A 16,061-nucleotide genomic window follows, 5' to 3' on the forward strand; every position below is an offset into this window, starting at 1 on the left:
CTCAGTATCCTTTTATTAAACTCATTTTCTGCTAAATCAGCCCAATCAGCTTCTATTGCTTGAAACCAAAATCCATGACTGATAAAGCAAGCAGCGGTAGATCCATCTTTGAGAACCTTTCACTGGGGCTGCCTTGGGAGAAAGCCATTCGTGCTGATTTCCACGAATCCCAGCACCTGTGAAAGAAGCCCCAGACGTCATCAGGCCGCCCTTGTTCCCGCAGAGGAAGTGCACAGGAGAAAACTCTTTTATATCCTTGCTCTGTGAATCCTAACATGTACTTTCTGAAGTCATATCACATTGCACACCCATTACTCAGTACTCGTGGCAGTTGACTTAATTGTCACCATCTGCAGAAGAGGTCATTAAATTTTCACCACTTGCTACTTAGTTGTGGAAAATATCAGAGCAGGGGAGTCTGTTCTCAGCCAGTCTAGGAGATGGTCTTGCTTTACATGGCCCTTGTAGTGACTAGAGAACTGGTTCCCTCTTCTCAGACCTCTGTGCAAAAGAGGCAAGCAAGACAGATTTTAAGCTAAGCTGCAAGGATGACAGCAAGCTGGTCTGCACACTAAGAAAGGCTGTCGAACATTCTTCTCTGTTATTTCTGTCTGCTAGGCAATTCTGTATTTACTATAACCAGTAGAGCAATTCTCATTTATAGTCCTCATGAGAATCCTTTAATGGGGATACTATTAAATCCTCCTTTTTTTTTTTTCTTGCGGTACGCGGGCCTCTCACTGTTGTGGCCTCTCCCGCTGCGGAGCACAGGCTCCGGACGCGCAGGCTCAGCGGCCATGGCGCAAGGGCCCAGCCGCTCGGCGGCATGTGGGATCTTCCCGGACCGGGGCACAAACCCGCGTCCCCTGCATCGACAGGCGGACTCTCAACCACTGCGCCACTAGGGATAGCCCAAATCCCCCATTTTATGGGAGAAAAAGCTCAGATACATTAGGTGGCTTGCTTAAGGTCATAGGGGATCCAAACGTGAGTTTTCTGATTCGAAGCTGGTGGCTTTTTCTTCTACACGTCAGTGGCTTGCAATGTGGGTTCCAGGGATCTCCGGGATGCTTTCGGGAAGCCAGGGAGGTCAATACTATTTTAATAATAATAATAGTAATAATAATATCCAAAGTAAAGGAGATCACTATCTCAAAGAGCTATCTACACCCCCATGTTCTTCACAGCATTATTCACAATAGCCAAGATATGGAAACACCTGAGTGTCCACTGATGAATGGATAAAGAAAATATGGTGTATATATATTTGTGTCCTGCCTTTTGTGACAACATGGATGGACCTTGAAGGCACTATCCTAAGTGAATAAATCAGACAGAGAAGGACAAATACTGTATGATTTCACTTATATGTGGAATCTATACAAACAGAGTAAAATGATGGTTAGCAACCCCAGGGTTGGGGGAAATGAGGGTGCAAACTTTTGGTTCTAAGACGAATAAGTCCTGGACTGTAAGGTACAGCGTGGTGACTATAGGTAACAATACTTACTGTATACTTGAGTGTTTCTGTGAGCGCACAGCTTTAATGTTCTCACTGTAACAACAACAAAATGGTAATTATGTGAGGTAAAGGATGTGTTAACTAACCTTATTGTGGTAAACATTTCGCAAAATATATGTGCATCAAATCGTCACATTGTACACCTTAAACATACACAACGGTATATGTCAAATATATCTCAGTAAAGCTGGGAAAATATAAAGTGTCATTTGCCCTCTTCCGTTTCATCCTTTTATGAGGGTGCAGGGGAATTTTCCAGACGATACCTGACATGCAATATAACAGACTGAAGCAGAAGCATATGTGAGAATCCAGCTGTCTTCTATTAAGCCAAACATTAAAGAGATTTTCAAAACTGCAAAACAGTGCCACTCTTCTCACTGTTTTGTTCTGGAAAACATAAGTATTCTTCATAAAAAATATTATTTATGTTAATATATGATGGGTTTATTCGTTTCATTTAAAATGGATTGATAACTTATCTTCAGTGTTCACAGCTTTCATTTCTAATACGGCAAATATTTATAGATGTAACCCACAGAAACAAAAACGCTTTGGAGTCCCCAGTAATTTTTCAATGTGTGAAAGAGTCTTGAGACCAAAATGTTTGAGAACTGCTATCCTGCATTATAGCTGCCTTAAAAAAATATATCCAGGGTAGGTACAGATTTACCTTGATTGCATTTTAACAATTTGATGCCAGTGCTAAACCTAGATTTTCTGTTTACACCTCGTATGTTCTTCCTCCTAGTCTTGCTTTGGATTGATGAGTTCGTGAACGACAGCCAAAAATCTTGAACTGTAGTGATTATAGACTCAAGCAGCTTCTTCCTCTCAATTCCTAAAGTACCTAGTTCACTGTACGTTCGATTAATATTTGATCACTGGATGAATGACTAAAACAGATTGCTGTCACAGACAGAGGACCTTCTTGAGGCCTCTGATGAGCATGTGCGCTTACTCCTGAGTTCAGCTGCCTGCCAAACCCAGCTCAACTCAGCCCCGGCAACGCCAAGTGCACTTCGGCCCCGGATGTACAGCGATCGTATACCTGTCTCCGTGCCTTTGGACCTGACCCCTGTCCAGAGTCTATTCACCCAAAAGACCCAGCTTAGCCATCCTGTCCCCTACACAACTCTTTCCTGGAGACACTAACCCACAATGATCATCACATTCTGACATCGTGTAGGAGTGTTTATCCCTGTCACCTGTTTTGCCTCTTGATCTCATTCTATCCTGCACTGCTGTCTTTCTAAATCACCTGTGTCTATTTCATTTTCCCTACAAGATCTTAGACTTCATGAAGGTTCTCAAAGGTCTTCTGTGGTACCCACAGAATCAAGCATAGTGCCAAGTTAATAATAATCACTTTGAACTTAAGAGTTTACAAAATAATTGACACATCACCTCACTGTTTTCTCACCAAAGCCCTGTAGGTAAATTAGGGAAGGCCTCTTTTTATTATCTCCACCTTCCAGAGGGAGGCTTTAAAGTTCAGCAGCCTAAGGTCACTCAGCTAGTGATGGTGCAAACCTGTGTCTTGTGATGCCCTAGTCTGTGCTTTCCCCACTGTATCATGCTCTAGTTTCCTAATACATACCTATTTAATTTACTTGAAAGAGAGCTTTGAGAAAAACAACAGCTCTAGATCTATGAGTTAGGACAGTCAGGAATAAACCCAGGTCTCCTGATTCTCTCTCAGGTGCTGCATTTCATAGCCACCTTTTCCCTTGTGATTTTAGCTGTTAAGGTAGTCGGCACAGCACATGTGCTGGTTAGTCCTATACATAGTTCTCTCACAAGGTATACACGTTAAGTGCCACATAAATATCAGTTTTCCCTCTTTCTGCCCTATGTGGCTAATTGGTAACCTCATTTACTCATTTGGTTTTTGGGCAAAAATGAAGGAAAATATTCTGAGATGATCCAGAAATGCAAGTTGTGTCTATAAAATTGATTATACTTTACCTTTATAATTCCTTATCTCTTCTCTTCTTCTCATTCATATGCTCACTAACCCCACAAGCATTTACTAAGCTCCAAGTATGAGCAGAGCTGCATGATGCTGGAGGGACCTGCCATAAGTAAAAGAAATGATATCCCTGCCATTAATGAGATTATCATCACATGGTTGAAATGACATTTCTAGAGAAAAATTCTAAGGCATTAGAAGTGTGAGTTAGCTCAGTGTAAATTATTTATGGAGGTGATGAAGGACTAGAGAGTAAGAAAAAAGGAGTTCTTATTACAGAGAGAAATAATTTGGGGAACGCTTCATACAAGGGATGTCTTGAAAGAAGGAGGTCATGAGATATGTCTCAAAAGAAACGTAGAGTATGGTCTGGGAACATGATCTCCATCTACAGCCTCCAGACCACCCCCAAATAATCAAACAGTCAAATTAAAAACAAATGTAGCCACAAAATAGGTTGCCTGGCTCCCCACACCCAGCCAGCTGCCACCCCTAGGTCCTTGCTACAGAGAAATTCTGGAGTTCACCATGGGCTGGTAGAGCATTTCAGGGGAATGGGTGGCATCAGAACTGGTCCAGGGCAAAATGAAAAAGTGAGTCCATACCTCCCAGATACTATGTACAGTGCATCTTCCCTCCCCCATGGTGCTCAAGTCTTTTAGGAACAACTCAACATGCCATGGACACCACATTCCTCTCTGACCTGCATCCCAAGCTATTCTCTGTGTCTCTCTCCTATGATGGGCTTCTTTCCGATGCCCATGCCCTCAGGAGTCTCCCCTGCTGTGCATCTCTGTGCCTCTACAGCTCAAGTTTGGATTAATAGTTGACCCACCGAGGTACTATAGGTACGCAAAATGGGACTCTTCACTCTAGCAGCGGGACACTGCAGTATACCAAGCACGCCACTGGGGGAAGACACAGTGGGGACAGAGGGATCTCGGGAGCTACCCAGACCACGCTATGTGATTAGCTGGAAAGTCAAGCTACGTGTAATACCTTCCTGAATAGTTCAAGATATAACATAAAGAAGAGAGAGCACACCACATGGCTATGTCAAAATCGAGAAGGTTGAATAATGACATTAAGACCAGATCACAGAGACCTTGTAGGGTAGGGTGGGCTCCGTCGTTGGTAATGGCTCGAGCATTAGGGACACTGTAGTTCTTCATAACGTAATGTGATAAATGTGGTGCTTTGTGAAGCCGTGGATGAGAGAGGTTGGGGGAATAACGGACTCCCCATAGGCCTGGATTATGAAGGCACCTGCTACAAGCTCACTTTCAGACGCTGTAACCATTTCTACACACACCTTCTAGATCAGAGTCTCTGAAATGAGGTGTCGCGTGTGAGTTTCATTCTCCAAGCTTTCAGAAGGAATCACTCCAAAATCTACCCCCTTTTAAACAAATGGAAGGATGTAGTTCTTTAAAGATGAGGTTCCATCATGTGGGTCAGAGATGAATTTCTTTGGCAAATAAACCTTTGCTCATGAGCACGTCGCTAAATATGCAGTCTAGAAAAGAACACTTTTCTGTTGGTGGATAGGATGATATCCACTTATTACAGATGACAAGTTGAATGGAAGAATTTGAAAAGTAGCTTTACTGTGATTCCAACAACAAAATGAGGCTCTGATAATTTTTTCAAATTCCGTTGTATCATTCAGATTCTGTTTGGGTTTCATGACATATTGTCAGGGGAAGAAGGTGGTGGGTGGTCGCCAAGCTGCCTGGGATGAGAGATGTGGATGGACTTTCAGGTGTCCCAGTGACAGCTGACAATCCATGTTTGACGAGTCAGAATTCAATCTCTTTACCTTTCAGTGCAAGATCGTCGCATTAAAGGCCCAGCTTCTGGGGGGGGGGGGGGGGGGCGGGACGGGGAAGAATAAATCGGGAGATTGGGATTAACATATACACACTACTATATATAAAATAAAATAGGTAATCAACAAGAACCTGCTGTATAGCACAGGGACCTCTACTCAATATTCTGTAATAACCTACATGAGAAAAGCATCTGAAAGGAATGGATATATGTATATTATAACTCAAGCCCTTCAGCTATACACCTGAAACTAACACAACATTGTAGATCAACTATACTCCAATATAAAATAAAAATTACATTTTAAAAAAGCACAATTTCTGGGCTATGAAACACAATGGGAAAGGAGCGTGGGTCAGAAGAGCAAGAAATCGCCTTTCTAGGAAGCAAGGACCGGGAACCAAGGCCACCAGCTCCGGCAGTGAGTGCACGACTGTGTACCACAAGGAGACTTTGAGCATTTCTTCCAAGTATCATGTATGGACTAGGGCAGAACACAAACTTTAAAAGCTTTTTGGAGATGCAGTCATAACAGTCAAAGAATTGAAACAAGGACTTGGGGCTTAACATAATAACCTCACTCAACACTCCCCCCCACCCCCCGGACAACTCCTGCTCAGGAAGGGGGAGGGATAAAGGGCAGGTTTCTTTTCCTCTCCATCAATTCCCCATGTTCCTTTGCTGTTTGCTGCGGGAAGTTAGCCTGAGCCCCTTGGAAAATTCATAGATGTGTTTAATGAAGGCAAAGGGCAGAATTGTAAAACTTTACTTGATTTGGTTTTATTTTAAAATAAACACATTTTTACTACACTTTTAATCCTATACCTCTTAGGTTCTCGCCACTGGTTGTAGATTAGCATCAGCTGGGTGTTCTTTTGTGTTGATAATAATGTCCCTGTGGGACCTGAACATTAGTATGGTTTAAGGTACTAATGTCAGAACTTCTGGGAATGGAGCCCAGGCAAAGTAATTTTCAAAAGCTCCCCAGGTAAATCTAATATGCAGCCATAGTTGAGAATAACTGCTATATTGAAAAAAGAAAAAAAACAGGTGTTGGTTATAAGGATTTCAGTTTTAAAGTATCTGTCTGGCCTCAAAAATAATGTCTCACTGGAGGAAATTTCGCCTTTGAGATGAAAGAATGAAAAAGAAAGTATCAAGATGTAGAGAATCATTGGTGTGTGTGTGTGTGTGTGTGTGTGTGTGTGTGTGTGTGTGTGTGTGTGTGTGTGTGTGTGTGTGAAAGAGAGAGAGAGAGAAAGTATGTCTTCTCCTCAAACAAGGGCACGGTACATATATGAATTCCAAATGACTGAAATTTGGTGTTTTAGGTAATCCTATCTTCTGGTAATTGAGAATTGCCACTTACATAAATTACCAGGTCACAAACAAATAGGGCAAAAGGCTCTCAAGGTGGTGACTTCCTTTGTATTAATCAGGAAAATGCACACCCAAGAGTTGAATAACAAAATCATATACTTTTTTCTTGGACAGTTGATATTTTGTTTCTGTATATCATGACTAATCATAATGGCTATAATTCATCACTTTAGAAAAGCAATCTACAGTTGTAGCTGTACAAAACTAAAATTGACTGAGACCCTTTGTCACCCTGGCAGAAGATAATAATTACATCATTATTTATTAACTATAGAGACAATAGCCAAAAGTCTTTTTAACTTCGTTTGATTTAAGATCTGTTATACATTATAGTCCAGCATACACAAGCCAAGCAAAATAGAACAAAATTAGAGAAAAATCAAGTTAGTGTATTTAATCTGAATAATCCTGCAAAGAAAGCTACCCTCATGTTTACCTACCATTGGTAGAACATCTACTCTGCACTAAGCACTGTCCTAGGTGTTCCGCATATTTCATTCATTTTATCCTCACCACATCCAGGGAGGCATGCTGGTTGCATCCGTTCTAATTAGTGAATAACTACACTAACAAAGATCCTGTAGATTAGTACAGGCAACACCTTTCACAGATACTATGTTCAAACATTAGAACAACAAAACACTCTTCTTGGAAACCGTGTCTTAACTTTTACAATCAAGAGTTTTTTGAAGGATAAGCAAAACTGAATCTCAGAGGATGTCCCTCTTGGAGCCACATTTCTTCCGTCTCTCCTTGGCCCACAGAATGTTCCCAGAAACAGGCCAGGGACAGAGAAGAATGAAGGAAATGAAGAGTCATCAACCACACTGAGTGCCCTTAAGAACGGCTCTGACGTCATTTGCCTGCACCTTCCACGAATCCTGGGATGGCCCTGCACAGACAAGTGACAGATATTGACAACTCAGTCTGTGAAGATAGTGGCGAATGTCACTGAGGGAGATTTGTGTTAAGCATTACATTAACTCAAGCTAATGTACCCTCCTTGCAAGGATGGCCAGTGTGAGGTGACGCGAGGTTAGGACAGTCCGATCAATAGTTGGATGGTGATAAGCTCTGTTCTGAGTATGCAGAAGTTAGATTATAGATCCTCAAAGGAAGTTTTTCCACGGATAGCAAGAGTCAAGCAAGCGGTAGCTCCCACCTCTGGAATGAACCTGTGTTCCTGGCTGGATTGTGACCACTTACTAGACTCTAAAGGGTGGTCAGAAGCAGGGACCAGGACACTCCCTATTATACAGTTCTGAAGGAGCTGAAAACATGGGCAAGAGTTAGGAAGACAATTTTGCTGCCTCTCCCAGGGTGCCCCTGTGGTATCTACCCTTCACAAAGGAAGCAACCTTAAACTAAGTTATAAAGAGTATTTGATTCATGTTTCCTCTCCTTTCTCCATCATCCTGATTCTTCCTTTATGACAAACACATGATTGCCTGGCCTGACCAGTCCCAGGCCAGTAGAGGAAGACATTCCCACTTCCCCCAAACTGTACAATGGTGGTTGTGGCCAGCTGGTCCTATCATCATGGGGGAGAAATTAGCATGATTAGAGGCCAACTGTTGCCTTCATTCCCTCTGCTCCCTCCTCTGCCTGAGCCTAAGACCTTTACAGGTTCCCCAAATGGGAGTGACAAAGCAACTGACCACGGCTCACGTGCCCATATATTTGTCTCATTACGTACCCAAATTTGTATCTGTCAATAAGAAAAGTCTCTGGCTGCTTATTTGTTGTAATCCACCCTTTGGAATGTGCTACTTATAAAAATACTATTAAAATATATAATGACTTTTATGGGACATTGGAAATGTGAACACCAACTCTATATTTAATGATATTAAGGAAATATTAAATTTCTACTTAGAAGTAGGAATGGTATTGTGATAGTATTAGGATTTTTAAGAGTGAATAGCTTATATATATGTATATATATATATATACTAAAATGTTTACAGATTGAATGATATGATGTCTGGGATTTGTTTCAAAATAACATGGGAGGGTTGCAGCAAGTAGGGATATGGGTGAAACAAGATTGGCCTTGAGTTGATCATTGTTGAAGCTGGGCAATAGGTTCATTGTGCTGGATTTTGTTTTGTGTTGTTTGTATATGTTACAATTTTTCCATAATAAAAATTTTTTAAAAAGAATCAAAATTGGTTAAAGTTAATTTAAATTCACATTAGAAAACATGTTTTTCAAAAATACTTTAAGATATGTGCAATTTTATGATTTAATGTTAAATGGAATAAGAAGATATAAAACTGCACATAAAATATTGCATGCACATATATATATATATATGCATGGAAATGGAAGAATAAAACTACACAAAAAGTAAATTATGGTTGCCCCTGACTGGCAGGAATACATGTTATTATTCTTTACTTGTTGTTACTTTTTTGCATTTTCCAAATTTTCTAGAAAGAAAATATATTTTGTTTTTGATTTTATGAAGTTATTTGTATAAGCCATGCTCATGATACGTAAGGTGAAAAAAAGTGTTATAGAATTGTATATGAAATAGAATCTGAATTTGTTTTTAAATGTGCATGCATGGTGTGTGTGTGTGTGTGTGTGTACCTAAAATAAACATCATCAAATTGTTAATGATGATTATCTCTGGGTGGTGGCATCATTTGGTCATTTTTATGTTTCTTCTTCAGTTAATAAGTATAATGTTATAATCAGATAAATATAGCATGAAAAAAATTAAACTTAGATTTATTGCATTTCTTTATAAGTAAAGGATTGTCTATATAGGGCAATGTAAATATAAGGAACCATGTAATATATATTTATAAAACAGATAAGTAAGTCCAAGGGAATTTTAATTCTCTTTGAAAGCATATGTTAAGCGGTTTTTTTAGATTTTTTTTTTTTAATGTGGACCATTTTTAAAGTCTTCATTGAATTTATTACAATACTGCTTCTGTTTTATGTTTTGATTTTTTGGCCACGAGGCATGTGGGATGTGAGCTCCCCCACCAGGGATCAAACCTGCACCCCTTGCATTGTAAGGCAAAGTCTTAACCACTGGACTGCCAGGGAAGTCCCTGTGTTAAGTTTTGAACAATGCTAATATAAAATCCTGTGAACAGCCATTATGTGGTGATGCTCCTGCCTTCATATACTCAATTCCTTAATAATCATGTTTCATTTTCTGTCCAACTCCAGGTATATCTATGCCAATACCAGTCTTTGGGCTCCAGGATGATTCGAAGGTCTTTAAGGAAGGGAGTTGCTTACTCGCCGATGATAACTTTGTCCTGATTGGCTCTTTCGTGTCCTTTTTCATTCCCTTAACCATCATGGTGATCACCTACTTTCTAACCATCAAGTCGCTCCAGAAAGAAGCTACTCTGTGTGTGAGTGATCTTGGAACACGGGCCAAATTAGCTTCTTTCAGCTTCCTGCCTCAGGGCTCCCTGTCTTCAGAAAAGCTCTTCCAGCGGTCCATCCACAGGGAGCCAGTCTCCTACGGCAGGAGGACTATGCAGTCCATCAGCAACGAACAGAAGGCTTGCAAGGTGCTGGGCATCGTCTTCTTTCTGTTTGTGGTGATGTGGTGCCCCTTCTTCATCACCAACATAATGGCCGTCATCTGCAAAGAGTCCTGCAACGAGGATGTCATCGGAGCCCTGCTCAACGTGTTCGTTTGGATCGGTTACCTCTCCTCAGCGGTCAACCCTCTAGTGTACACACTGTTCAATAAGACCTACAGGTCGGCCTTTTCCAGGTATATTCAGTGTCAGTACAAGGAAAATAAAAAACCATTGCAGTTAATTTTAGTGAACACTATCCCGGCCTTGGCCTACAAGTCTAGTCAACTCCAAATGGGACAAAGAAAGAATTCAAAGGAAGATGACAAGACGACAGATAACGACTGCACTATGGTTGCTCTAGGAAAACAACATTCAGAAGATGCTCCTACAGATAATATCAACACAGTGAATGAAAAGGTTAGCTGTGTGTGATGGACTGGTTGCCATGGCAACTGCGGAGGGCACACTGAGCAATTTTCCCCTTATCTGGGAGGAAAAAGGAAAAAGAAAAGAAAATAGGGAGACTGGAAAAGATTAGGCCAGTCTAATGGAACCAACAATAATATCTATATGCCTCATTTTATTATGTCAGTGAAAAGCAGGGTTCAATGCCACAAAACGTGCACTTCAAAAATATTCTGACAGCATTTCAGCTGTGAGCTTTATGATATTATTTTTAACATTGTAAATTATATGTCTTTAAAATAATTAGCTTTTATTGTATAATTACAATGAGGCCATAAATAAATCTAAATTTTCTTCTATTTGCAAGTGAAAAACTTGCTACTATGTTGTTAATTGATGGCATGAGTTGGTTACCTGTCGCTGTAAACAAAAATAGCTCTAAATAGTGAAACATTGGATGAATATAATGGCTTCTTACACAAAGAAAAAATTCTCTTTAAAACTTACCATAATACACGTTTTGGATGACAATAACAAAGACACTAAAGACAGTGTTATGAAATCTGTATTGCTAAGATACTTAAAAGAAATACTTGACAACTTTTTCAATCCTGCTTTTTCATAGATGCCATTTTGCAATATTCACAAAGTTGCTGGCATTTGCTGCACTTCAAATTAATTCTTCTCAGAAGTGAACAAGATTTTAAGTGTTATTTAATAACTATTGCTGCTTTCTCTTCTACTACTTGTGCTTTATTCTGAATTTCCAGTGTGGTCTTGTTTAAGTGTTTGCTCTATTAGGTAAACTATCAAAAGGATAATCAAACATTACCAGATACATTTCTAGAAACTGCTTCTCCTAAGAGCACCACAGAAGCGTTTGGTAACTTGCTCTTTAATGACTGCATCATGCCTGCGCTCCTCTGAGCAGTAAGAGGTATTGATGTAACTGTGTCAGGATTGAGGAATAAAGTCAGGTTTTTGGCTACTGACAGCAGTAGAGTCTTAGGACATCTCTGTAAAACGCAGGTGACCCACCTGTTGGCACCCATCAGATAAATCGATGCTTTCAGATCAATCTATATTATTTACTAAAACTGTTCAGCTTTGGATTCACAATCATTGATTGAGTGTACACCATCTGTGAAGAAATTTCCTAGGTACTAAGGATATAAAAATAATTAAAACAAGATCTTTGCCTTTACAGAAAAGGACCTACTTTGAATGGCACTTATCAAAACAGTAATTAACAGACATTTGGAAAATCTGTTCAATTTATTTCCTTCTCACCTGGCTTAGAAACAAGTTTATTTCAACCCCAAGGGTCGTTTTCTCAGTAAGTTTCCTGACTGGTTGCCAACCAATACCAACCAAACAAAGGAGGGGGAAAATACCACTTGAGGTCAAAATCTGCAATTAATTTAGGAATATGAGCTTCAACTTGGACCCCAACTATGACTACCATAGTTTTGAGCAAAATATTATTCCACTTTCCTGAAAACAAACTCATTTATTACTCACTGACACTGGACATCCTACCCCCCAAAAAGCAGTAATATAATGTTTCATAGAAAAGTTTGTTAAGGAGACAGAGATTAACAGCAGTTAATTCACCTTGATATTATTACTCTAGGTTAAATTGCACATTCTTATTGGAACGGATGTTAGATATGTGATGACAATACTGAAGCATTTCTATTGAATGAGGAATAGTTTTTGCTGTATGCCATTAGAAAAAACTATGTATTTGAAAACTAAAGAATGTGGGAGGTTCTGTTGTGTAATTTGGAAATGCATTAGGTCTGTCCTAATTATGTCCTTTTAGGTACACTGAAAGGGTTTTTTTTCAAAGCTAGAATTTATAATAAGCTGCTAGTATCTAGGCTGCATTTGAACTAAACTATTTTCATGATTATACCATACTAACTGATACAAATGTTAAAAAGTCTCTACTCTAATGTATTTTGCCTTAGTTTATAACTCTGCCCATCTCATTACATATTAGAGAAAAGACTACAGATTCTACACCCATATACTCAATCTTGATGAGAATGAACATAAATACTGCCTGATAAGTCTTTTGACTACATATATATTACAAATGTGTTATGTTTTTTCTCTCCATAATTATCTATTCAAGTGTATATAGACAAACATGTATCTGTATTCTTGTACAGACATGTTCCCATGCACTTTATTCAGTATTTATATATTTATATGGAGGAAAAGCAAGTCATTAATGAAAACACAGTATATACACGTGTGCATGTTTGTATCATGTCAATTTAAATGTGAATTTCATGTTCTAATGTTTCTATGACCTTCCATTGCTGTCAAAGCAGATTGTAACAGAAATGTCAGCTCTTTAAATAAACTGGATGTTGACATAATTTTGTGGGAAGACTTTTAACACAATTCTATGAGGGTGGTGAAGACAATGCTCCTTTTACATAGTTGATTGATCCTAAATAAAATGGTACCTCTGGGCCCTTTGTTTAGTCTGGGGACGTTCTGATTACTAAGGCTTTTGTTTTTTTTTTTTTTTTTTTTTCTTTTCTTCTTCGGCCAGGCCATGCAGATTGCAGGATCTTAATTCCCCAGTGAGGGATTGAACCCGCGCCCTGGGCCATGAAAGCAGGGAGTCCAAATCACAGGACCACCAGGGAAGTCCCACTAAGGCTTTTTAACACACCCCTCACTCCAGGGAAACAGCCTTGAATTATTCATGGATCTGTGATCAAAGGACTCACTCCTAGTCAATATTGTTAAAGCGACCAACCTTATTCTACTTTAAGTTGAATGGTAGATTCTTCTAAGTTTAAAGAGTAGAATTAAATGCCATAATTAGGGAAAACTTTCACGTTAAAGCATACACTTAATCTACTTGGGCACAGCACCATCTCATGGTCACTTTTTAAAATGCTACCATAGCCAAATTGAACTAAGTTACTGTACTAATTTTGCACAAGGTGCTTCTTCCATTTGTGCATCAATGAAACATATTATAAAGTGTTAAATTATTCTGTGCCATACGTAACAAATACAGCGAAGATTTTTATGTCATGATTTTAATCAAGGCTATTTTAGAAGATTTCACGAAAGAATGAATAATTGTAAATAAAGTATACTCAAAAATAAATGCAACTTTTTGAGTCTATAGCTGTGTCCGCTAAAAGAAAGTTGCCCGAAACCTCCCATGTCATCAGGCTGGGAACTCCAGGTACCATCCAGGTGTTCTGAGAGTACAAAGCCTGTGCTTCTGGGGCTTGGTCATAGAGCTAGGACCCACCTGGTTGAGTTAGATTTATAGTAATGATCCCGTTTCTAGTTATCTGTAGCAGACAAATGTTCCATGTTTGATCACTATGTCTGGTTCCACCTGTGGGTACACGTGTACAGGTGCCTGAAGACATTCACAGATACATTTATACACACAGACACACACACACACACACACACACACACACACACACACACACTTTTGCAGGAGCTAGCTTCAAGAATTCAAGTAAACCAAGGAGACGCTATATCATTGAATAAACAGGAAAGTTGCTCTGATTCATCATCTCACCTCTAAATGTAGGGAAAGGGAAATAGGGACAGTATGTATCTTTTCCAGGTGTTTACAGCTCCATGTATTGAGTACCTATCATGTGCCAGGCGTTAAGCTGGCTGCTTTGCTTACTTTACCTGATGGAATCCTCACAAGTCTACAAGGTAGGTATTATTATTCACTCTTTTTCATAGATGGAGAGACTGAGATTCAGAGCAGTTAGTAACATGCCTGAGGTCACACAGCTGGCAAGAAAAGTGACAAGTGCAAGCCTGACTCTGAAGCATAAACTCTTTCCCCTGCTCAGTTCGGTACAGGAGGAAGAACACTGGGCTCAGAACCAAAAGATGCAAGTTCCCATCTTAGCTTCCCTGTACACTGGTTACATGAACTTGGACAAGTCATTGAATAACCCTGTGCCTCAATTTCACTGTCTCTGAAATGGAACTACTAGCACCTGTCCTGGCTAACTAACAATGTTGCTTAAATGAGATCATGGCTATGGCTGTGCTTGATAATCTGTAAAACACTGTATAAATGTTGTAAATGTGTTGTTATTAAAAAGAAAAAAAAGCCTCTATACATTATTAACCATCAGAGCAAATTCTAAACAAAACTGTGGGATAAGCAACATTATTATTCAACAGCTTCTATCCTTTCTCTGAATGCTTCTCATTTTTTACAGCTATTTGCTTCTGCTTTGTTCTCACCATAGAGTTCCCTTCATTGGTTCTCTGCTGCTTACATCAAAACCTATTTACTTTATGTGCCATTCCCCCAGGTTTTTCCTCTTTGCTAGATCACTAATAAGTAATTCAAGCTGGTAATCCATTGTCTCTCACTGAGATCCCTTTAGCTGTCCACCATGAAGATAAACCAAAAGGCAGGAACAAAAGGCAAAAATTTTAGGCACCAGAGACACAAGTGAGAAAGAAATCGGGGGGCAAGAAACATCCTCCTGGTATTGCTCAAATGACCTGCAAAAAAACAGGTGCCTTCAGACACTTCATAATTTATATAAAGTTTTATAACTTAACATTGAATTTTAATCCACAATAATAACGATGATTTTGAAATATTTGTGACTTTAAAGATTTCATTCTAAACTGAGGACAATAATAATATTACTAAGCTTTCTTTCAATGGATATTTGCCCCAGTAAATATGCAGTAAGACATAACTTCTTTGTTAATTTTTGATTATCTTTGCAGGCAGTTTGCAAAAACAAATAGCTTCCTTATTTTCCCTGAATAGTATTCATGTCAATCTTAGCTCTGTTCTTCCTTTTTGATATTTAACACCAGTATGTCCACCTGAGCCAACACATTATGGGAAGTTTTCACATCCAGTTGGAGCCTCAGGATTTGATGGGATCCCACTGGAGCAGAAGATTGAGGCAAGAAACCTAGGTCTGCTGTTACTGTCTGACACTGGACAAGTCAAAACCTGTTTTCCCTCAAGGGTATTATGAAGGACTGAGAGTCAATGATCGTTGCAGGGTCTAAGTCTATGCTTCTTTGAGTGCTAGGGAGTCCAGTCAAGACAGCTTTGATGAACCTTGCACATGAAGACAGCTTCATGGGCAAGGAATATTCTGGAACCCACAATTCTCACATTTTCTTAAATTCTTTAGATGAATTTCAAATAAACGACAGCTTTAATTTTATATGGGAATCTTATGAGAAAAATCAAGTTGTTAGTGATTTAAGGAGTTTCTAAGATACGAGACTAAGAGTCAGATATTAACAGGTAGGATTCCTGCTGTGGCGTTTTTCTCCAAGTCAGCCTTCCCTTTGTAGTTTCTAGCTGCTCCAAGATATCGGGTTACTCTTTTTTTTTTTT

At 39.4% G+C, this 16,061-nt stretch overlaps 1 protein-coding gene and 2 long non-coding RNA genes across 3 annotated transcripts in view; 1 reads left to right on the forward strand and 2 right to left on the reverse strand.

Annotated features, from left to right (window-relative positions):
• Positions 1-13,708, forward strand: part of HTR2A (5-hydroxytryptamine receptor 2A) — a 57,585-nt gene extending 43,877 nt beyond the window's left edge. Inside the window, exon 3 of the mRNA XM_019936576.3 lies at positions 9,894-13,708. Coding sequence (XP_019792135.1) covers positions 9,894-10,693 — 800 coding nt within the window. The 3' untranslated portion in view covers positions 10,694-13,708. The remainder of the gene's footprint in view (positions 1-9,893) is intronic.
• LOC109550218 (uncharacterized) overlaps positions 1-16,061 on the reverse strand; it is a 38,790-nt gene that overhangs the window by 3,243 nt on the left and 19,486 nt on the right. Inside the window, exons 3-5 of the long non-coding RNA XR_012327676.1 lie at positions 4,807-5,350; positions 3,491-3,597; positions 1,511-1,555 (exon numbers count right to left, since the gene is read on the reverse strand). This is a non-coding gene — a long non-coding RNA (uncharacterized lncRNA). The remainder of the gene's footprint in view (positions 1-1,510; positions 1,556-3,490; positions 3,598-4,806; positions 5,351-16,061) is intronic.
• On the reverse strand, positions 9,530-16,056 carry LOC141277039 (uncharacterized). The gene is made up of 2 exons (XR_012327677.1): positions 13,956-16,056; positions 9,530-10,332 (listed from the first exon to the last, which is right to left on the reverse strand). It is a non-coding gene; the product is annotated as an uncharacterized lncRNA (long non-coding RNA).

The sequence above is a fragment of the Tursiops truncatus genome, chromosome 18 (assembly GCF_011762595.2).
Source record: "Tursiops truncatus isolate mTurTru1 chromosome 18, mTurTru1.mat.Y, whole genome shotgun sequence".
Classification (NCBI taxonomy): Eukaryota; Metazoa; Chordata; class Mammalia; order Artiodactyla; family Delphinidae; genus Tursiops; species Tursiops truncatus.